Source organism: Phocoena phocoena, chromosome 4 (assembly GCF_963924675.1).
Source record: "Phocoena phocoena chromosome 4, mPhoPho1.1, whole genome shotgun sequence".
NCBI classification, from domain to species: domain Eukaryota; kingdom Metazoa; phylum Chordata; class Mammalia; order Artiodactyla; family Phocoenidae; genus Phocoena; species Phocoena phocoena.
The window spans coordinates 78,831,006-78,848,051 of record NC_089222.1 but is presented as its reverse complement, the minus strand read 5'-3'; the positions used below and the strand labels follow the sequence as shown (position 1 = coordinate 78,848,051).

The following is a 17,046-nucleotide window of genomic DNA, read 5'->3' as shown; positions in this document are numbered from 1 at the left end:
AAGAAGTTTCAGAAGAAGAGACCTTCGTTCCCTTACCCCTTAAGAATAAGGGTGTAGAGTCTCTCAGCAGGGGATGAGATAGGCTGGGACCTAGGACCCTTTGCTGCAGTGCTTGCACCTCGACAAACATCTCCTCCAGCAACAAAATACAAAGAAACTATATGGGACTAAAAATAACTGCGTGCATGTGCAGTTGGAGCAAATTCTGGACCCAAAAGATACAAAGAGACCAAAAACACCCAACTGCCACTTTTGAAGAGCTTGGAGCAAAAACAGGGTATTGGGAGCAAAAGCAGGGTACTGAGCATATGCTACAACACCACCTTAGGGGTGGGCAAACCACCTAAGCCACCCCTCCAGCAAGACCCCTGGACACACCCCTACCCTCACCCCATATAAGGAACAAGCTCGCCTCCCCTCAGGGAGCCAGCCAGCAAGGGACTCTGTTACTTGTTCTCACTTCCCCCTGTTGCCCCAATAAAGCCTTGCCCGAAAAAAAATATGATACAGGCCTAAGAATTGGCTACACTAGACTGGAAAGCTCATAGACTAGAAAGCTCATAAATAGACCTATTAATCATTTGTTTTCAACAAAGGTACCAAAGCAATCCAATGAGGAAAGTAAAGTCTTTTCAAGAAATGGTGCAGAGACAATTGGATATCCATATAGGGAAAAAAATAAAACTTGACCCTTATCTTACACCACACACAAAAATTTATTGAGGTTCAGAGACTTAACTGTGAAAGCTAAAACTATATAGCTTGTGGAAGAAAACATAAGAGAATATCTTCATGACTTGGGGTTAAGCAAAGGTTTCACACACAGGACAAAGAAAATTATAACCAGAAAAAAGATGATAAATATGATAAATAATAGACTTTATCAAAATTTTAAATGTCTGCTAATTAAAGAACATCATGAAGAAAATGGATAAGAAGCAAGCCACGGGGACTTCCCTTGTGCTGCAGTGGATAAGACTCCACGCTCCCAATGCAGGGGGTCCAGGTTCGATCCCTGGTCAGGGAACTAGATCCCAAATGAATGCTGCAAATAAGAGTTCACATGCCACAACTAGGGAGCCGGTGAGCTGCAACTAAGGAGCCCACCTGCTGCAACTAAGACCCGGTGGAACCAAATAAATAAATATTAAAAAAGAAATTCTACTTTTAATAAAAAAAATTCAATATGTGATTTTCAATTTAAAAAAATTAAAAAAGAAAAAGAAGCAAGACACAGCATGGGAGAAAATATTTACCAAACATGCCTGATAATAAATTGGCATTCAGGATGTATAAAGAATTACTACAACTTGATAAATAGGCAAAAAACTCAATTTTTAAAATGAGGAAATGACATGAACAGATACTTCACCAAAAGAAGATATACAAATGTCCAAGAATCTCAAGTAAACATGTTCAACGTCATTTGTCATTGGGGAGATGCAAATTGAAACCACACTGACCTACCACTACACACCCATTAAAATGGCTAAAATTTTAAAAATTGATAATACCAAATCTTAGAGAAGATGCAGAGCAACTAGAACTCTCATATATTTTAGGTGAGAGTATAAACAATATAATCACTTTGGAAGAAGATCCAGCATTTCCCTATAAAGCTAAATATATTCTTACTCTATGGCCCAGAAATTCCTCAACTAGCATTTAATGAAGACAAATGAAAACATATGTCCACACAAATACTTGTACAAGAATGTCCATAGCAGCTTAATTCATAATACCCAAAGCATAAAAAGACCAGTTATCCATCAAAAAGAAATTATAGCACAGTCATGCAAAAGGAAAATACAGTATATTCATAAAATGGAATACTTCTCAGCAATATAAAAGAATAAATTATGATACATACGATAATATAAATGAATCTCAAAATATGCTGAGTGAAAGAAGTTTTCTACAAAATAACACAAATGTACGATTACATTTATAGGATATAAAACATGCAAAATTAATCTACGGTAAAAATATAGAACACTGGTTCATCTCTGGAGGGGAGTAATGCGGTTGACTGAAAAAGGGTACTTTGTAGGGTGATATATCTTGATAGGGATTTGGGTAACGCATTTGACAACACTCAATGAATGGTACACTTAATACCTGTACATTTCATGTTTTGTAAATCTCACTTCAAAAGAAAAAGAATTATAAACAAATATTAAAATCTAGTCAATGATATGCATGCTGAAATATTTAGAGAAAACTGATGTCTACAACTTACTGTGAAATGTACAAAAAATTAAGATGAATTGGTAGATGGATAAATGGATAGATATATGATAAAGCAAATATAGTAAATATTAATAGAATCTAAATGGTGAGTATGCAGGTGTTCACCATGAAATTCTTTGAATTTTTGTTTTTATTTTTATTTATTTTTTGTTTTTTTTGACATCTTTATTGGAGTATAATTGCTTTACAATAGTGTGTTAGTTTCTGCTTTTTAACAAAGTGAATCAACTATACATATACATATATGCCCATATCTCCTCCCTCTTGCGTCTCCCCCCAACCCTCCCCATCCCACCCTTCTAGGTGGTCACAAAGCACCGAGATGATCTCCCTGTGCTATGAGGCTGCTTCCCACTAGCTATCTATTTTACATTTGGTAGTGTATATATGTCCATGCCACTCTCTCACTTCTTCCCAGCTTACCCTTCTCCCTTCCCATGTCCTCAAGTCTATTCTCTTCCTGTCCTGCCCTTACATTCTTCAGAACCACTTTCTTTTTTAGGAGCTGGAGGAGTCAGGCTCCCGGACTTCAGACTATACTACAAAGCTACAGTAATCAAGACAGTATGGTCCTGGCACAAAAACAGAAAGATAGATCAATGGAACAGGATAGAAAGCCTAGAGATAAACCCACGCACATATGGTCACCTAATTTTTGATAAAGGAGGCAAGAATATACAATGGAGAAAAGACAGCCTCTTCAATAAGTGGTGCTGGTAAAACTGGACAGCTGCATGTAAAAGAATGAAATTAGAACACTCCCTAACACCATACACATAAATAAACTCAAAATGGATTAAACACATAAATGTAAGGCCAGACACTATAAAACTCTTAGAGGAAAACATAGGTCCAACACCCCATGACATAAATCACAGCAAGATCTTTTTTGACCCACCTCCTAGAGAAATGGAAATAAAAATAAACAAATGGGACCTAATGAAACTTAAAAGCACAGCAAAGGAAACCATAAAGATGGAAAGCCAACCCTCAGAATGGGAGAAAATATTTGCAAATGAAGCAACTGACAAAGGATTAATCTCCAAATTTTACAAGCAGCTCATGCAGCTCAATATCAAAAAAACAAACAACCCAATCCAAAAATGGGCAGAAGACCTAAATAGATATTTCTCCAAAGAAGATATACAGATTGCCAACAAACACATGAAAGGATGCTCAACATCACTGATCATCAGAGAAATGCAAATCAAAACTACAATGAGGTATCACCTCACACTGGTCAGAATGGCCATCATCAAAAAAATCTACAAACAATAAATGTTGGAGAGGGTGTGGAGAAAAGGGAACCCTCTTGCACTGCTGGTGGGAATGTAAATTGATACAGTCACTATGGAGAACAGTATGGAGGTTCCTTAAAAAACTAAAAATAGAACTACCATACGACCCAGCAATCTCACTACTGGGCATATACCCTGAGAAAACCATAATTCAAAAAGAGTCATGTACCACAATGTTCATTGCAGCTCTACTTACAATAGCCAGGACATGGAAGCAACCTAAGTGCCCACTGACAGATGAATGGATAAAGAAGATGTGGCACATATATACAATGGAATATTATTCAGCCATAAAAAGAAACAAAATTGAATTATTTGTAGTGAGGTGGATGGACCTAGAGTCTGTCATACAGAATGAAGTAAGTCAGAAAGAGAAAAATTCTGTATGCTAAAACATATATATGGAATCTGAATTTTTTAGAGTTGCTGAAAAATGTCTTAACAAAACACGGGAGGAAAAAGTTGAGAATGGGAGAATAGAAGAGATTGGAAAGCCTAGATGCCAAAAACCAGGAAGGAAAAATTTTTGTCAGTGCACAGTACTGCCCAAGAACTATGGGACTCTGCTGACCCCTATATCTGTCAGTTTGGAAGGGTATAATCTTATAATGGAGATGAATTAATCCAGTTATCCCAGCTTGACACTAGTTAATTAAGATCATCAAACTAACTCTCCTTGTTCTGATATCCAAGCTCAATAAGCAGCTTTCTGGTGATTAAAATCTAGCTCCCCGGAGACTTTTATAGAAGGCAGAGAGAATATACTGGCCAATCAACAGGAAATTAAACTTTTTACTGTTAACTGATTAATGTGGGCATTATGATTTCTACAATAGACTTTTAAGTTTGGTTAGACTGAATTGTATACTTTAAACCTGATCAAATCTCAGTCTACCAAAACCAAAATTGATTTCTCAACTGGGAAAGCTGATTATAAGATTAAAATTAATGACTCATCTCCAATACAGAAAGGTTGTAGAGGTTAGAAAGGCTCTTGAGGTTATGCTGCTCATTGTCTACTTTTTTCTCATTATTCATTGTTGGGACACTACTGCCTTTCATGTTTCCTTTCAAATAGAATTGGCTCCAAAAAAGCATTGTATAGGCAGAAAAGAGAGAAGGCTTATACTGCTTTCTGGAATAAATTCTATTAGAACACCCAAGTATAGATACAGCAAAGACAAATAGATCATATTCATAAGAAGTACACATTTAATTACCTGTGTGCCCTCGTTAGAAACATCTGGTAAAGAAGTCTGAGATGCTATTTCATGTTTTAGCAACGTTGCTTTATTTAGAAATTGGTTGATTTCTTCGGATTTTTCCTGGAGTTGATCTAAGGAAAAGAAAATAAAATTGAAATGATCTTTGCCTCAAGCCTGAAACTTAGTGAGTTATCTTCTAGGGATACACCATATGCTGTTTATTCTAGTTCCGTTATCTTAATTAAAATTACGATGCCAATATCATCATTTTTATAAATTGTTTAAATGCTCTCAAGGACCAAAGGACATCTCAGTAAACCTCCTTCAAAGGTAAAATAAAACAGGTCTAGGTATTTTTTTTTAAAGTCATTTTTCCTTTCCCCCTTGAAAATGCCCTTAGCGTTTTTTATTTTATTTTCTTCACTCTCCACGTAAGCATTATAAATCCTACTGAGATGTTTTAAACATGAACATGGTTCAATTAAGAGAACAGCATGCTCATGTAACACACTGTTCCCATGTAATGTCCCTTAAGGCTTTCTGATTAATGTTCAGCTCTCTTCAATACAGATGTTCAATTTAATGCTTTCTAAAATCTTTCCTGTATGCCAATCTTTTAGAATTAAACTAAATCAGAGGCATGTATTACTTTAATAATAACACATTTTTAAAAAAGTTTTCTTTAAAAAGAAATTTTCACCTATAAGAAAAGCATTCAGATCCATCTTTAGAAGTAAAGATGACTCCACGCAATTCAGTCTCCCTACCTTTGCAGCTAGATCTGGCCTGAGCTTTCCGCAAATTAATTCAAATCCTACTCATTTCAGTCAGTGAACCCTTCAGACCACAGTTATGTTTCACATAGGGTTCTTTTTAGTGTCTGACACATTACTATCAATAGTTTTTAGTACTATAATAATAATTTTATTAAGCCAGATTATAACTTCAGTCAGAGATGGGAGAAATGCAACAAAGAGTTCAGAAGAGACACCTTTCTTAATCATTCCATTCATTCAATTGGTTTAAGCAAATGATGCCACTAAGAGATCCCTGAAATTTTAAAGGGATGCTAGACAAATGGGCTAGACAAATGGGCTTCAAACGCAATCAATTACTGACCTTCCAGCTGCTGAATGACCTGAGCTGAATGAGCTGCCTGTTCACTCTTATCTTGGAGAAGCTTTGAATTTTGATCCTTTAGGGCATCACAGGCAGAGTGCAGCTCTTGTTCAGTCTTTTGAAGACTCAAAATGTGAGAGGTCTTCTCTGCCATTTCTGTTTTGTGCTTCTGCTCCAAAGCACTGTACCGGGACTGCAGTTCAGCCTGGGCTTGACCTGCCTGTTCAAGCTGTTCTAGAAGATGACGCATTTCTTCCTGCAGGTTATGGAAAGATAGCTTTCTCTCTGCCACTTCAAGTTCCATCTTTTCCATCAGAATCTTGGACTCCTGTCTTTCTGTTTCTATAGTGTTCCTTAAAGTACTCTGCTCAGCTTCTATCTGCTGTAACTGCTGGGAGAAAATCTAAGAAAAAAAGACAAAGCCTCATTAACCATAAATTCATTCTTTCATTTCAATAAGCATAGTGAAGAGCCTCTTCTAGGTGAAGCCCAGGCCTAGACACTCAGGACCAAACCTACAATTCCATAAGACCCTCTGTTTTTGCTTCTTGATACTTTTGACAGTTTCTATTCATATATATATTTATTTGTGTCATTAGCTTTTCACTTATGTGTCTCCCAATACAAAATTAGTTCAATAAGGAAAGGGACTGTGTCTGTTTTATCATCACTGTTCTCCAGCATCTAGCATAATATATGGCATACTGAGTATGTGGTACTCAATAAATGCTGAATAAATGGATCCAGTCCCTGCCCTCAAGGAACTCAGAGTTTAGTGAGAGAGTCACACTTAAACAGATCATTATAATACAAAATATTAGAGGCCATGAGAGAGAGACTTATAAGGTACTAAAAGGAGCAGAGAATGGAAACTTACCATAAAGTCACACATATGTAAATATCTCCACAGTACCTATCTAGTAAGTAGCACAACTGGGATTTGAATCTGACTATTCAATGACAGCCAGAAAGGGGACTCAGGGTCAGGGTATGGGTTCTGTTAGAACTGGAGATATGGGACCATGTTTCTATGCAAGAAAGACAGTCGTTCTCAAGGAGAGTTGAAAATTAAGAAGAAAGGATATGACTTTCTCCAGCAGCATGCGGGACCCAGATGAACAAGCAGAGAATGTGGACCATAGCACCGATTCCACATTAGGATTTGGCTCCCTGGATGCGAAGGGGCAGGGACACAGGGAATCCAAGGGCTGGTAAAGGAGTAGTCCAAATCGCAGTCGCAGATCTATACCAGATAAGGAAAGGAGCGAGGCCAAGAAAGAACCAACGTACCAGAGCAACACATGAAAGGATCATGGAATCTTAATGAGAATGAAAGTCAGGACAGCCTAAGAAAGGGAATGACAGGATGGGCTACAGTCAGGGAATAGGATACCTGAGTTTAAGATTTTAGAACATCAGCATCCTTAATCACCTTTAAATTTAAGGGAATATTGCATGGTGGGATTATTTCAAACCAACATAAAGTTAAACAACAAAACAAACAAAGAAGGGACAGTACATAAAGCACAAGAACCATTGAAGACAGAGAAGGGGTAAACTGCCAGAAAAGAAACTCCTTAGATGAAAATATGACATTCTAAAGAAACTAGGACCCTAGACCTAAAATCACAAAGGAAAAGAGCAACAATAAAAGATGTGAAATGTAAGCCTCATGAGGGAAGGAACTGTATATATTTTGCTCATCATAGTATCACCACCACTTAAGCACAGGGAATTTGTTGAAAGAATGAATAAATGGCATGAATTCTCTGAAGGCTTCTAACAGGATTTTATACCTGCTGCCTGGCAAACTAAAGTGGAAATGAATACTCCCAAGGCAGGTAGTAGAGAAGGCAGTACCTGGTTTCTCTGTTCAGCAGCAGTCAGCTCCTGTTGCAGCAGGTCCACAACCTGAGCACGGCCCAACAAGGCTTCTTCATGCTCCTCAAGCTTCCTCTGCAGCACCCTCAATTTCTGAGAAGAAAACGTTTAGACATAATGTGCTAACACATGAGCATCATTACCTGCTTACCTTTCAAAATGTCAGGTAGACTTGTGTACTTAAGGTTTTTAGATGTTGAGGATGACAGATTAAAGGGTCGGACACCAGCATGCCATGCTTCCTATCCAGCAGCAACAAAGAATCTCCAAAAATGTCTTCTTCAGAGCACGAACAACAACCAACTGACACAAGGAAGTCCCTGAATTAGGGAACCTTTTTAATAATTAGATATTTATTACACATATCCACTTTTAAAATTATATAGTCATGTCCTGTACCTAAATAACATAGGTACACGTATATCCCACTCACCAAAGAGAATATTCTCTATAGGCAAGAACCATTTCTCTTCCAGTTTCATGCATGGGACAGTCACTTGGTAAACATTTGTTGAATGAATAAATCAACAATACATGTATATATTAATATACTACTTTAAAAAGTGCTATATAAATTAACTTTATTTAGTGGTATATTCTGAAGGATTGCCTAGAATTTGGAAGAAGCTCAAAAACAGTTAAATGAATCAGCTATGAAATATCACTGGAGGGCCTTTGGGTACCACACTGCACTACATACTAAACAGAAACAGATACTTTTGAGTTAGTCGATGATAAACTTAAAAACAATGAAGCCAATTTTCAAAAATTACTCAATGAATTAAAAATAATGAATGAGTTAATAAAAGACCTTATGGCTTCAAAATCACTGCTTTTTATCTTTAAATTTTCTAAAGTGTAAAACTGACTTCATTGTTTTTGAAGCTTTGGATCAGGTTTTCAATGCACAAAGGTAGCTACAATCAGCAAACTGAAGAGAAACCAATTTCTGCCTACCACATACATTTGCCAATTAAACTCAGCTTTTGAGTAGTGACAACCTGATTAGAGGGGTAAGAGGCAAGGTAAGGGAAAATAAATAAGCAATATGCAACAGAAGAGAAGAACACCGAAAAGAAGGCAATTAATGAGCAAACCCAGACCAAGTGAAGAGCAGTGGGTAAGGGTGGAAAAGTGGCTGTGATAACTTAATTAAATGTTAACCAAAACTACAATCATTCTACTAGGTTTTAGCAACACACCTGTTGCATCTCTGTTTCCACATCTGCCTGGGTTACTAACTGAAGAAGCTCATCTTCATGAAGACGAACTTGTGTCTCAAAGCGGGCATCTTTCTCTCGGACCACCTGCTGCATGGAACTCAACTGAAGACACACACCAGAGAAACTATACAAGTTACACTCCCAGAATATCGCACAAACAAAACTCACAGACTATTCTCCAAACACAGACACTGAGAATTGATAGACAATAAGGTTTTCAGATTAAATTTTGAATGCCAAGGATGAGAATTTTGGAAGAGAGATAGGCTTTGATGCTAATTTCGGAATGAGAGAGAAAGCCTACCATCAAATTCAGAAGTCAGCCTAAACATACATTTTGAATAAAAACTGTATTTGCATGGTTAATAGAAGTGTTTAAATATACAAGAGGTATATTTTTAAAAGATCTAAGGAGATTAGAATATTAAAGATACAAAGCTAGATTCCTGTTAAGCCCTAGACAATTCTTTGAATATCACACTCACGCTCAAAAACTTTCAGTTTATAAATATAAGCTTCAAACTAATGTATCTTTTACTCAAGATTCTCTGCAACTGGAAATACAAATCTTTCTTTCAGATCTCATTTTCAAAGAATTGCTTCTACCAAAGAACTCGGTATATTTCCATCCAAATCCACACCACCTCCCCAGACAGCTATTTTCAACTGTCACTACTTTCAGGCTTCTAGATCACCCTCATTTGTAACTGGCTCTTAACAAAATGAAATGGAAATAAATTGACTGGTTGTGAGTTGCTTGGTAGCAGTGTTTTTGTTTTGTTCATAGGTTTTGTGTGTGTGTGTGTGTGTGTGTGTGTGTGTGTGTGCACGTGCACACCTGCTTATTCATTTCCTTAAGATCTGTGGTTAAGCATGCCAAACAGCTCTTCACGTGTCCATTTTGCACAGGTCCTTCAACTATTGTTGATTTTTCAATTTGTGACACCTTGAACCAACCTTGGCTCTCCTTCTAGGTAGGAGAAAAAAAAATCTTCATAATATCTTTGATTATCTGAATTCTGAAATCACTATGAATTTGAAATCCTATGTTTCAAATGTATACGCATTGGAGTCCTTCATGAGCCAAACACATCTACACATCCTTTCCCATAAATGTACCATATTCTTTTTCCTGAGACTTTGCTTACAGCATTCCCTACAATTGGAATACCTTTCCCCACCTTGTTGAAACAATATTATCTATCCATCATAGTTTTACCTAAATCCTGAGTTTTCCATGTAACCTTCCTTGGTTGTCACATGCAAGTAACCCCTTTCACCTCTCAAAATACTTTCAGTTTGTATTGTTGCTTGCGATGCACATTCTGAATGGCTTGTATTCTGATGGATTTGTTAATTCACATAAATGTATTAACGGATCCATCATAGTGTGTGTGTGTGTGGGTGTGTGTGTGCATGTGTGTGTGTATGTGTATCTTGGCTTGCCATGTTTTAAGCCACTTGGTAAAAATATTTTGTATTTCTCCATCCTACATTGTATAAAGTGTACAAAAAAGGACACAATAAAAGCTAATAGGTAAAACTAAGGATTTTAGGATATCCAGTTTTAAATGTATACACAGCAGTAGGTTATCCATAGACAGAGAGCACCACTAATACTACAAGTTATCAATAAAGTAAACACCAAACACCCAATGGATAAGATTAGCTATTATACAAAGGCACTTGAGGGAAAAAAGAAAAAAAATGTTTCTTAAGTCAAAAGCATTCCCAAAGGAAAAATATGAGTGGGTGGTCAAACTGGAAATTTAGAAAAATAGAGAGAAAAAGTTGAGGATGCCAGTCCAAACGGTCTGGTCCTGGTAAGCAGAAATAACTATGAAGAAGAAAGGCACATACTGGTGCCTTTTAACATTGAATCAGATAACCTATACCACTTTCTCATTACATAATCACTAAGTAATCTTCTGACTATAACTTATCATTAAGATTTTACTATAAAGAAATAACGGACCTAATCACTTGTATTTCTTTTGGTTTATCTAACAGTCTCTTTTGAACTTAGCATAAGCTCATTCCTTCCTAAAAGACAGAATCTCTGTGTGCTATTAAAACCAAGTTTCTGGGCCTGTAGAACTAAGAAACAGCCATAAATTAAGCTATGGTGTATTCATCAAGGTAAATAACACTTCTAATTTCTTCTACTATCACACCCTTCTAATTTCTATTGTAATATTCTAGCTACTATACTTTCATCTACTAACGTTTTAAAAATAGACTGTCTGAAGTGACTTGTCATGTAATAATCTTAAACTTTCATGATTCTTTATTCTAATGATTCTGAGGTACCTTCCACCCTACCTGAGCAGCTTGCTCTGCCTGTGTCTGGCTGAGCTGGGTTTGCAAAGTGCTAATGAGTTCCTCCTTCTCTTGGAGCTGTTTCTTCATCATTAAAAATTCTTCCATCTCTGTTGAACTCTTAGCAAACTGAAGACATAGAAGAAAAAAATATTTAAGCAAAAGAATTGGCACTCTTAATTCTTGGACCTCCCTTTCTCATTTGCCCTAAATACCTACCAATATCCTTCTAATTTCTGCTTAACACTGAAGGGAATTGATGTACTGTGTTTTTTTTTTTTTTAATTATCAAAATTATTTGTCAGAGGAAAACAGGTACAATAGCAGCAGTTGTTCAATTTCTCTGAATCCTCACATAGAACCAGACAGTACAACTAGATAAAAAAATCAAAAACCCATGGACGGGCTTCCCTGGTGGCGCAGTGGTTGAGAGTCCGCCTGCCAATGCAGGGGACACAGGTCCGTGTCCCGGTCCAGGAAGATCCCACGTGCCCCGGAGCGGCTGGGCCCGTGAGCCATGGCCGCTGAGCCTGCGTGTCCGTAGCCTGTGCTCCGCAACGGGAGAGGCCACAACAGTGAGAGACCTGCGTATCGCCACAAAAAAAAAAAAAAAAAAAAAACCCATGGACAATATTTACAATAAATTAGGAAGGTAGTACTACAAACCCCAAAATACAAGTAGGCAGAGATAAGCCACCAAAAGACTCTGGCATTAGAGTCTATACAACAGGAAGAAGGCAGCGACAGAGCAACATCTGATGGCCTTGAGAACAGGAAAACCTCCAAATAGCCAGTAAATTCTTATTGAAAAGCACAGTTGGCCAATCTTAGAACAACAGCTTAAATTGGCAGGGCTTTCCCATTCTCCAATACTGGCTGAATGCAAGGGGTCCACAGAAAAAAGGACAAAAGTGCTAGAACAATCTGGCCCAGCTGAAGTCTCAAAACTAACTCATCAGGGCTGCCTTCCAAGACACCGACTGCACCAAGAAAAGACTTCTAGGTGTGAAATAGAAATTAAACAGAATAGGGATAACAGAAATAGAAGACAAAGGGCTATACACGTGCTATAATATTCATTATCAACTATGATATATTCATATATCAATTCATGTGGCTATCAAGGGCTTGAAATATGCTTAATGTAAATGAGAAATTTATTAATATTAGTTAATTTTAATTAACTTAAGTATAAATTATTTTTCCATTAAATACAATTGTGTTTTGGTATGATTATATTTCACTTTACTTGTTGCATCACATAATATACTGCTGAATTGTTGTGCAAGTAATAGGTGTGCATGTTGCTCCTAGTGTTAACAGTAAACATACCAGCTATCTAGCCAGTGGCAATGGATTGATTCCATTTAAATAATTTTTTTCCTACACACCTATGTGATGTGTTTATTAGAATACTTTATGCAGAGAGCATGAATAACAGTTGATACCTATGTAAATCATAATTGGTAATTAAAATATAAATACTTATTTTTATTGAATTATTTTTCTAGTTCAAAAATAAGTATAGACACACTTAAGTTTAAAATAAAGGTGTACTACCGATGCATAGTTCATTCCTTTTTATTTCTAAGTAGTATTCCATTGTGTGTTTAAATATTCTCCTGTTGATAGACATGTTGTTTCTAGTTTTTGGTTTCACAAGTAAAGCTGCTATGAACATGCATATACAAGTCTTTATGTGGACATGTGCTTTCATTTCTCACAGATGTAGCTTTAAAGCTAATATGTTTTTCAAAGTCAAATTAACGATTCTAAATAATTAACCAGTTTCTAAACGTGGATGCAAATATTAAAGGAAAATGATGTTTCAGCACTCAGTTCAGTTATTAGAAAGTTTCTATATATGTATGGAACAACTTGAGTATATGAATCTATTTTCTCAACTGGAAATTTTATGAAATCTAAACACAGATGAAGTATTTCCAATGAAAATTTAGCATCCAAATTGATATATAATATAAAATACACACCAAATTTCAGACTTAGTGCAGAAAAAAGATTATAAATTTACACAAAAATAATTTTATATTAATGTTAAAAGTATATTTTTAATAAATTGAACTAAATGAAATATATTGTTAAAATTAAGTTTACCTGTTTCTTCTTTACCTTTTGTAATGTAGCTGCTAAAAAATTTAAAATTATACACATGACCCATATTATATTACTACTGAGCCAATTTGGTATAGACCAGAGTGAAGGACAGGAAGAAGAAAGCCAGGAAATCTCAGAAATCCACCTGCCTTATCTTTGAACACAACACAAAAGCAACAAAAGAAAAAAGTCTGTTAAATAAAAAAAGTTTTCCTGAATGAAGCCTCCTTCTAAAAGTTTAGGAAAATTAATTTCACACAAAAATAAGAAACATAAAATGATCAAGGTCAAATCCCATCCAAAGTTATTATTATAAAAAAGAAAACTAAGGAGCAGGTGAGAAAAGCATACGATAGGCATGCTCAAAAAACAAATCGAGTATGGATACCAAAGGGGGAAGTGGGGATGGGATGGATTGTGAGATTGGGATTGACATATATACACTACTATGTATAAAATAGCTAACTAATGAGAACCGACTGTATAGCGTAGGGAACTCTACTCAGTGCTCTGTGGTGACCCAAATGGGAAGGAAATCCAAAAAAGAGGGGATGTAAGTATACATATAGCTTATTCACTTTGCTGTAGAAACTAACACTACATTGTAAAGCAACTATACTCCAATAAAAGTAATTAATTTTTAAAAAATCAAAATTGCAATTTATTTCAACAGGTGTTAAAAAAATTAAGAAAATTATACAAGACATGAAGGAATAAAATTAAAAAATGAGAATCAGAAAAACTCAGAAATGAGGTGACAGAATTCAGGAAAACTTTGATTCTTCTGAATCAAAATGAATTCTGAAAATTCATTTCAGAAAAGAACACAAAACAAGAAGGAACACAAAAGTAAATAAACATAGAATGCCTTAAATAAGAAAAAAAAAGAAGAAACTTTTGAAAATGAAGAGGTAAAAAGGAACCAAAAGTGACAAAATGGAAGATAATCAAAGATAGAACATATGGATAATAGAAGTCCCCAAAGAAGAAAACAGACTAGATACTACAGCTATATAATTCAAGAAAACGCTTGTGAAATAAAAATGTGCAAAACCAAATATTGAAAAAGCATACTGGGTATCTACAAATACCAACCATGGATGACAAACACCAATGCACAGTCTAGACTTAGTGGGGAAGGAAGGAAGGGAGGGAAGAGAAGGAAAAGGAAGAAGGAAGGAAGGAAATTGATAGATTCATAGACAAATATTATAGAACTAATGTTATTAGTCATATAACAATCCATTGGGCTTTAGTGATTTGTTAACTTAATGATTATGAGGTGACTTATACCCCTACCTGAGTAGTTTGCTCTGCCTGTGCCTGGCTAAGCTGGGCTTGCAAACTGCTAATTAGTTCCTCCTTCTCCTGGAGTTCATGTTTTATCTTTTCTACTTCCATCTCTTCTTCTATAGAACTCTTGTCATGCTGAAAACACAGGAGATAAAGTCATTTAAATAAAAGAATCTAATTTGCCCTATACAGCCATTTGATTATAGTGTTATCCAACTGATGGGAGCAAAAAATAACACCTGACCTAACAACAAGGAAGGAATCTTAGAGTTTTCCAGTTTCAGTATGGCCAAGTAGTTCCTATTAAAACCACCCTCCCTCAGATAACCACTATAAACTGGACAATATAGAAAAACAGCTATCTGAAAATGCTGGAGAGCAACCAAAAGCAGGAAGATACCAGAGGGGAGTCAATACTTGGAAGAAATGGCACCATGTTTCCCATTTTTATAGTTTTTAGTCTGAGGACAAAACCAGTCAGTGACATACAGGACTAAAACATAACAGAAAACTCAGTCTCACTGCCTTGAAGAACAAGAGGACAGAATTCAGGAAAACACAGCTGCTAAGTGAGGGGCAAAGCATCATAAGAGAGACAGTGGCAGGAAGGGGGGAGGAATTCAAATATTTCAATAATCTATTTTTTCCCAAAATCTCTTCCTTCGACTGAACCAGATTCTACCTCCCATCTGAAGTCACCACCAGCCCCTAGCCCCCAAAATGAACCTAGCCTGCTTATTGGAACCACACAGAATAATTTTACACTTTCTTCCACATAATAGTCAAGTATCTGAGGATTGCCATCATTTCTTCAACTATGCTTTCCAGAGACTATCAAGCTCTGTCATGGGTATACAATAGTTAAAGAGCTGCTGTGACTGATTGCTGGAACTTAGAAATCATTTAATCCAACCCTTTTATTTAAAACAGAGGAAGGAAATGAAGCTACAAGATGATAATTTGTTTAAGGTCTCAGAGCTTTAAAAAAAAAAAAAAAGAAGGCAGAGTATAAAATGGATGATTTAAAAATCTAACAACATAGCAGAGGGAAAAGTTAAAAGAAACAAAGCCACATGGGGAGAGACAGGTTGGTGCTACCACAGCCAGGGGCAAGAAAGAATAATGAGAGGAAAAAAACAAAAAGTAAGAAAAGAAGAATCAAAATGAATACATTAGTTGAGAAGAGTAAGAGAAGCTTCTAAAATAAGCTTTGAGAAGTTAAATAAGGCTATCAATTAAGGAAAAGTAATATCTTCTGAGCATTACACCCAGGAAGGAAAGACGAACCATAGTACTAGTGAGCTAACTAGTGACCCCAAAGGTTGTGCCTAGAGAATTGATTAAAATCTCATTTCCCAAGAACTAAAATCATTGTGAATAAGAATACTAGTGGGTCAAAAACGAAAACAGGATGAAATCTAAGAAAAAATTAAAAGGTTTCTTATGTAGAGTTACATCTAAGCCAATTGGTAATGTGTACTGTGATGTGCTGGCCTCTCTGTATTCTATACCAAACTCTCCAAACAACTGAAGTTTCTTGTTCTCTAACTAGCTGGCTGAATGTGAATATTTGGGGTTTAACCATAGAGGAAAGGTAATAATAACGAGTATTAGGACAATGCTCTATTACTCAAAAGGCATAGGCACTTTCCTCATTCCTCTCTCCATCCCCAACCTTGAACGTTTTTGTTGGTGGCAGGCATAAACCTACAAAGCATCACTTAGAGGAGCCCAAAGTAATCTAGCTGATTAAGCCCACAATGCATGAAACTTTAATATACTATTATGTGGCCATAAAGACAAAGAATATTCTGTATCAAGTCACTGAACTAAAGAATTTCAGAGGTGGGAGAAACCTTAGAGTTCACCTAGTTTAATCTTCTAACTAAAGATAAAACTCCTCCAAAAGCTATGTGCCTCTCCTACTTAAATGCCTCAATTTAATTTTTTTTTCTTCCTGTTAGCCTTTTTAACTCCCTGAAAGTCTAGGTCACAACTAATATTTAATTTCCATATGTTCTGTTGGCCTTTTATTCTGTGTTTGGCCCACAGCCCAGCTAGACTGCAAGCTCAAAAAGAAAGGACAGTATTGGGGACTTCCCTGGTGGTCCAGTGGCTAAGACACTGAGCTCACAATGGAGGGGGCCTGGGTTCGATCCCTGGTCAGGGAAATAGATCCCACATGTCACAACTAAGAGTTTGCATGCCACAACTAAAGATCCTGCATGCCACAAATAAAAGATCCCACATGCCACAACGAAGATCCCATGTGCTGCAACTAAGACCCAGCACAGCCAAATAAATAAATAAATAATTTTTTTTTAAAAAAGGACTGCACTGGGC

At 36.3% G+C, this 17,046-nt stretch overlaps 1 protein-coding gene across 6 annotated transcripts in view; it reads right to left on the bottom strand.

The window, feature by feature from the left end:
- GOLGB1 (golgin B1) overlaps window positions 1-17,046 on the bottom strand; it is a 67,340-nt gene that overhangs the window by 48,141 nt on the left and 2,153 nt on the right. For 2 of the 6 annotated variants that reach the window (XM_065876021.1, XM_065876022.1), the window contains exons 4-9: window positions 14,710-14,838; window positions 11,299-11,415; window positions 8,956-9,078; window positions 7,733-7,846; window positions 5,873-6,275; window positions 4,769-4,884 (exon numbers count right to left, since the gene is read on the bottom strand). In XM_065876021.1, the coding sequence (XP_065732093.1) occupies window positions 4,769-4,884; window positions 5,873-6,275; window positions 7,733-7,846; window positions 8,956-9,078; window positions 11,299-11,415; window positions 14,710-14,838 (1,002 nt within the window). The remainder of the gene's footprint in view (window positions 1-4,768; window positions 4,885-5,872; window positions 6,276-7,732; window positions 7,847-8,955; window positions 9,079-11,298; window positions 11,416-14,709; window positions 14,839-17,046) is intronic. The other 4 variants (XM_065876026.1, XM_065876027.1, XM_065876024.1 and 1 more) reach the window with 3 other exon arrangements.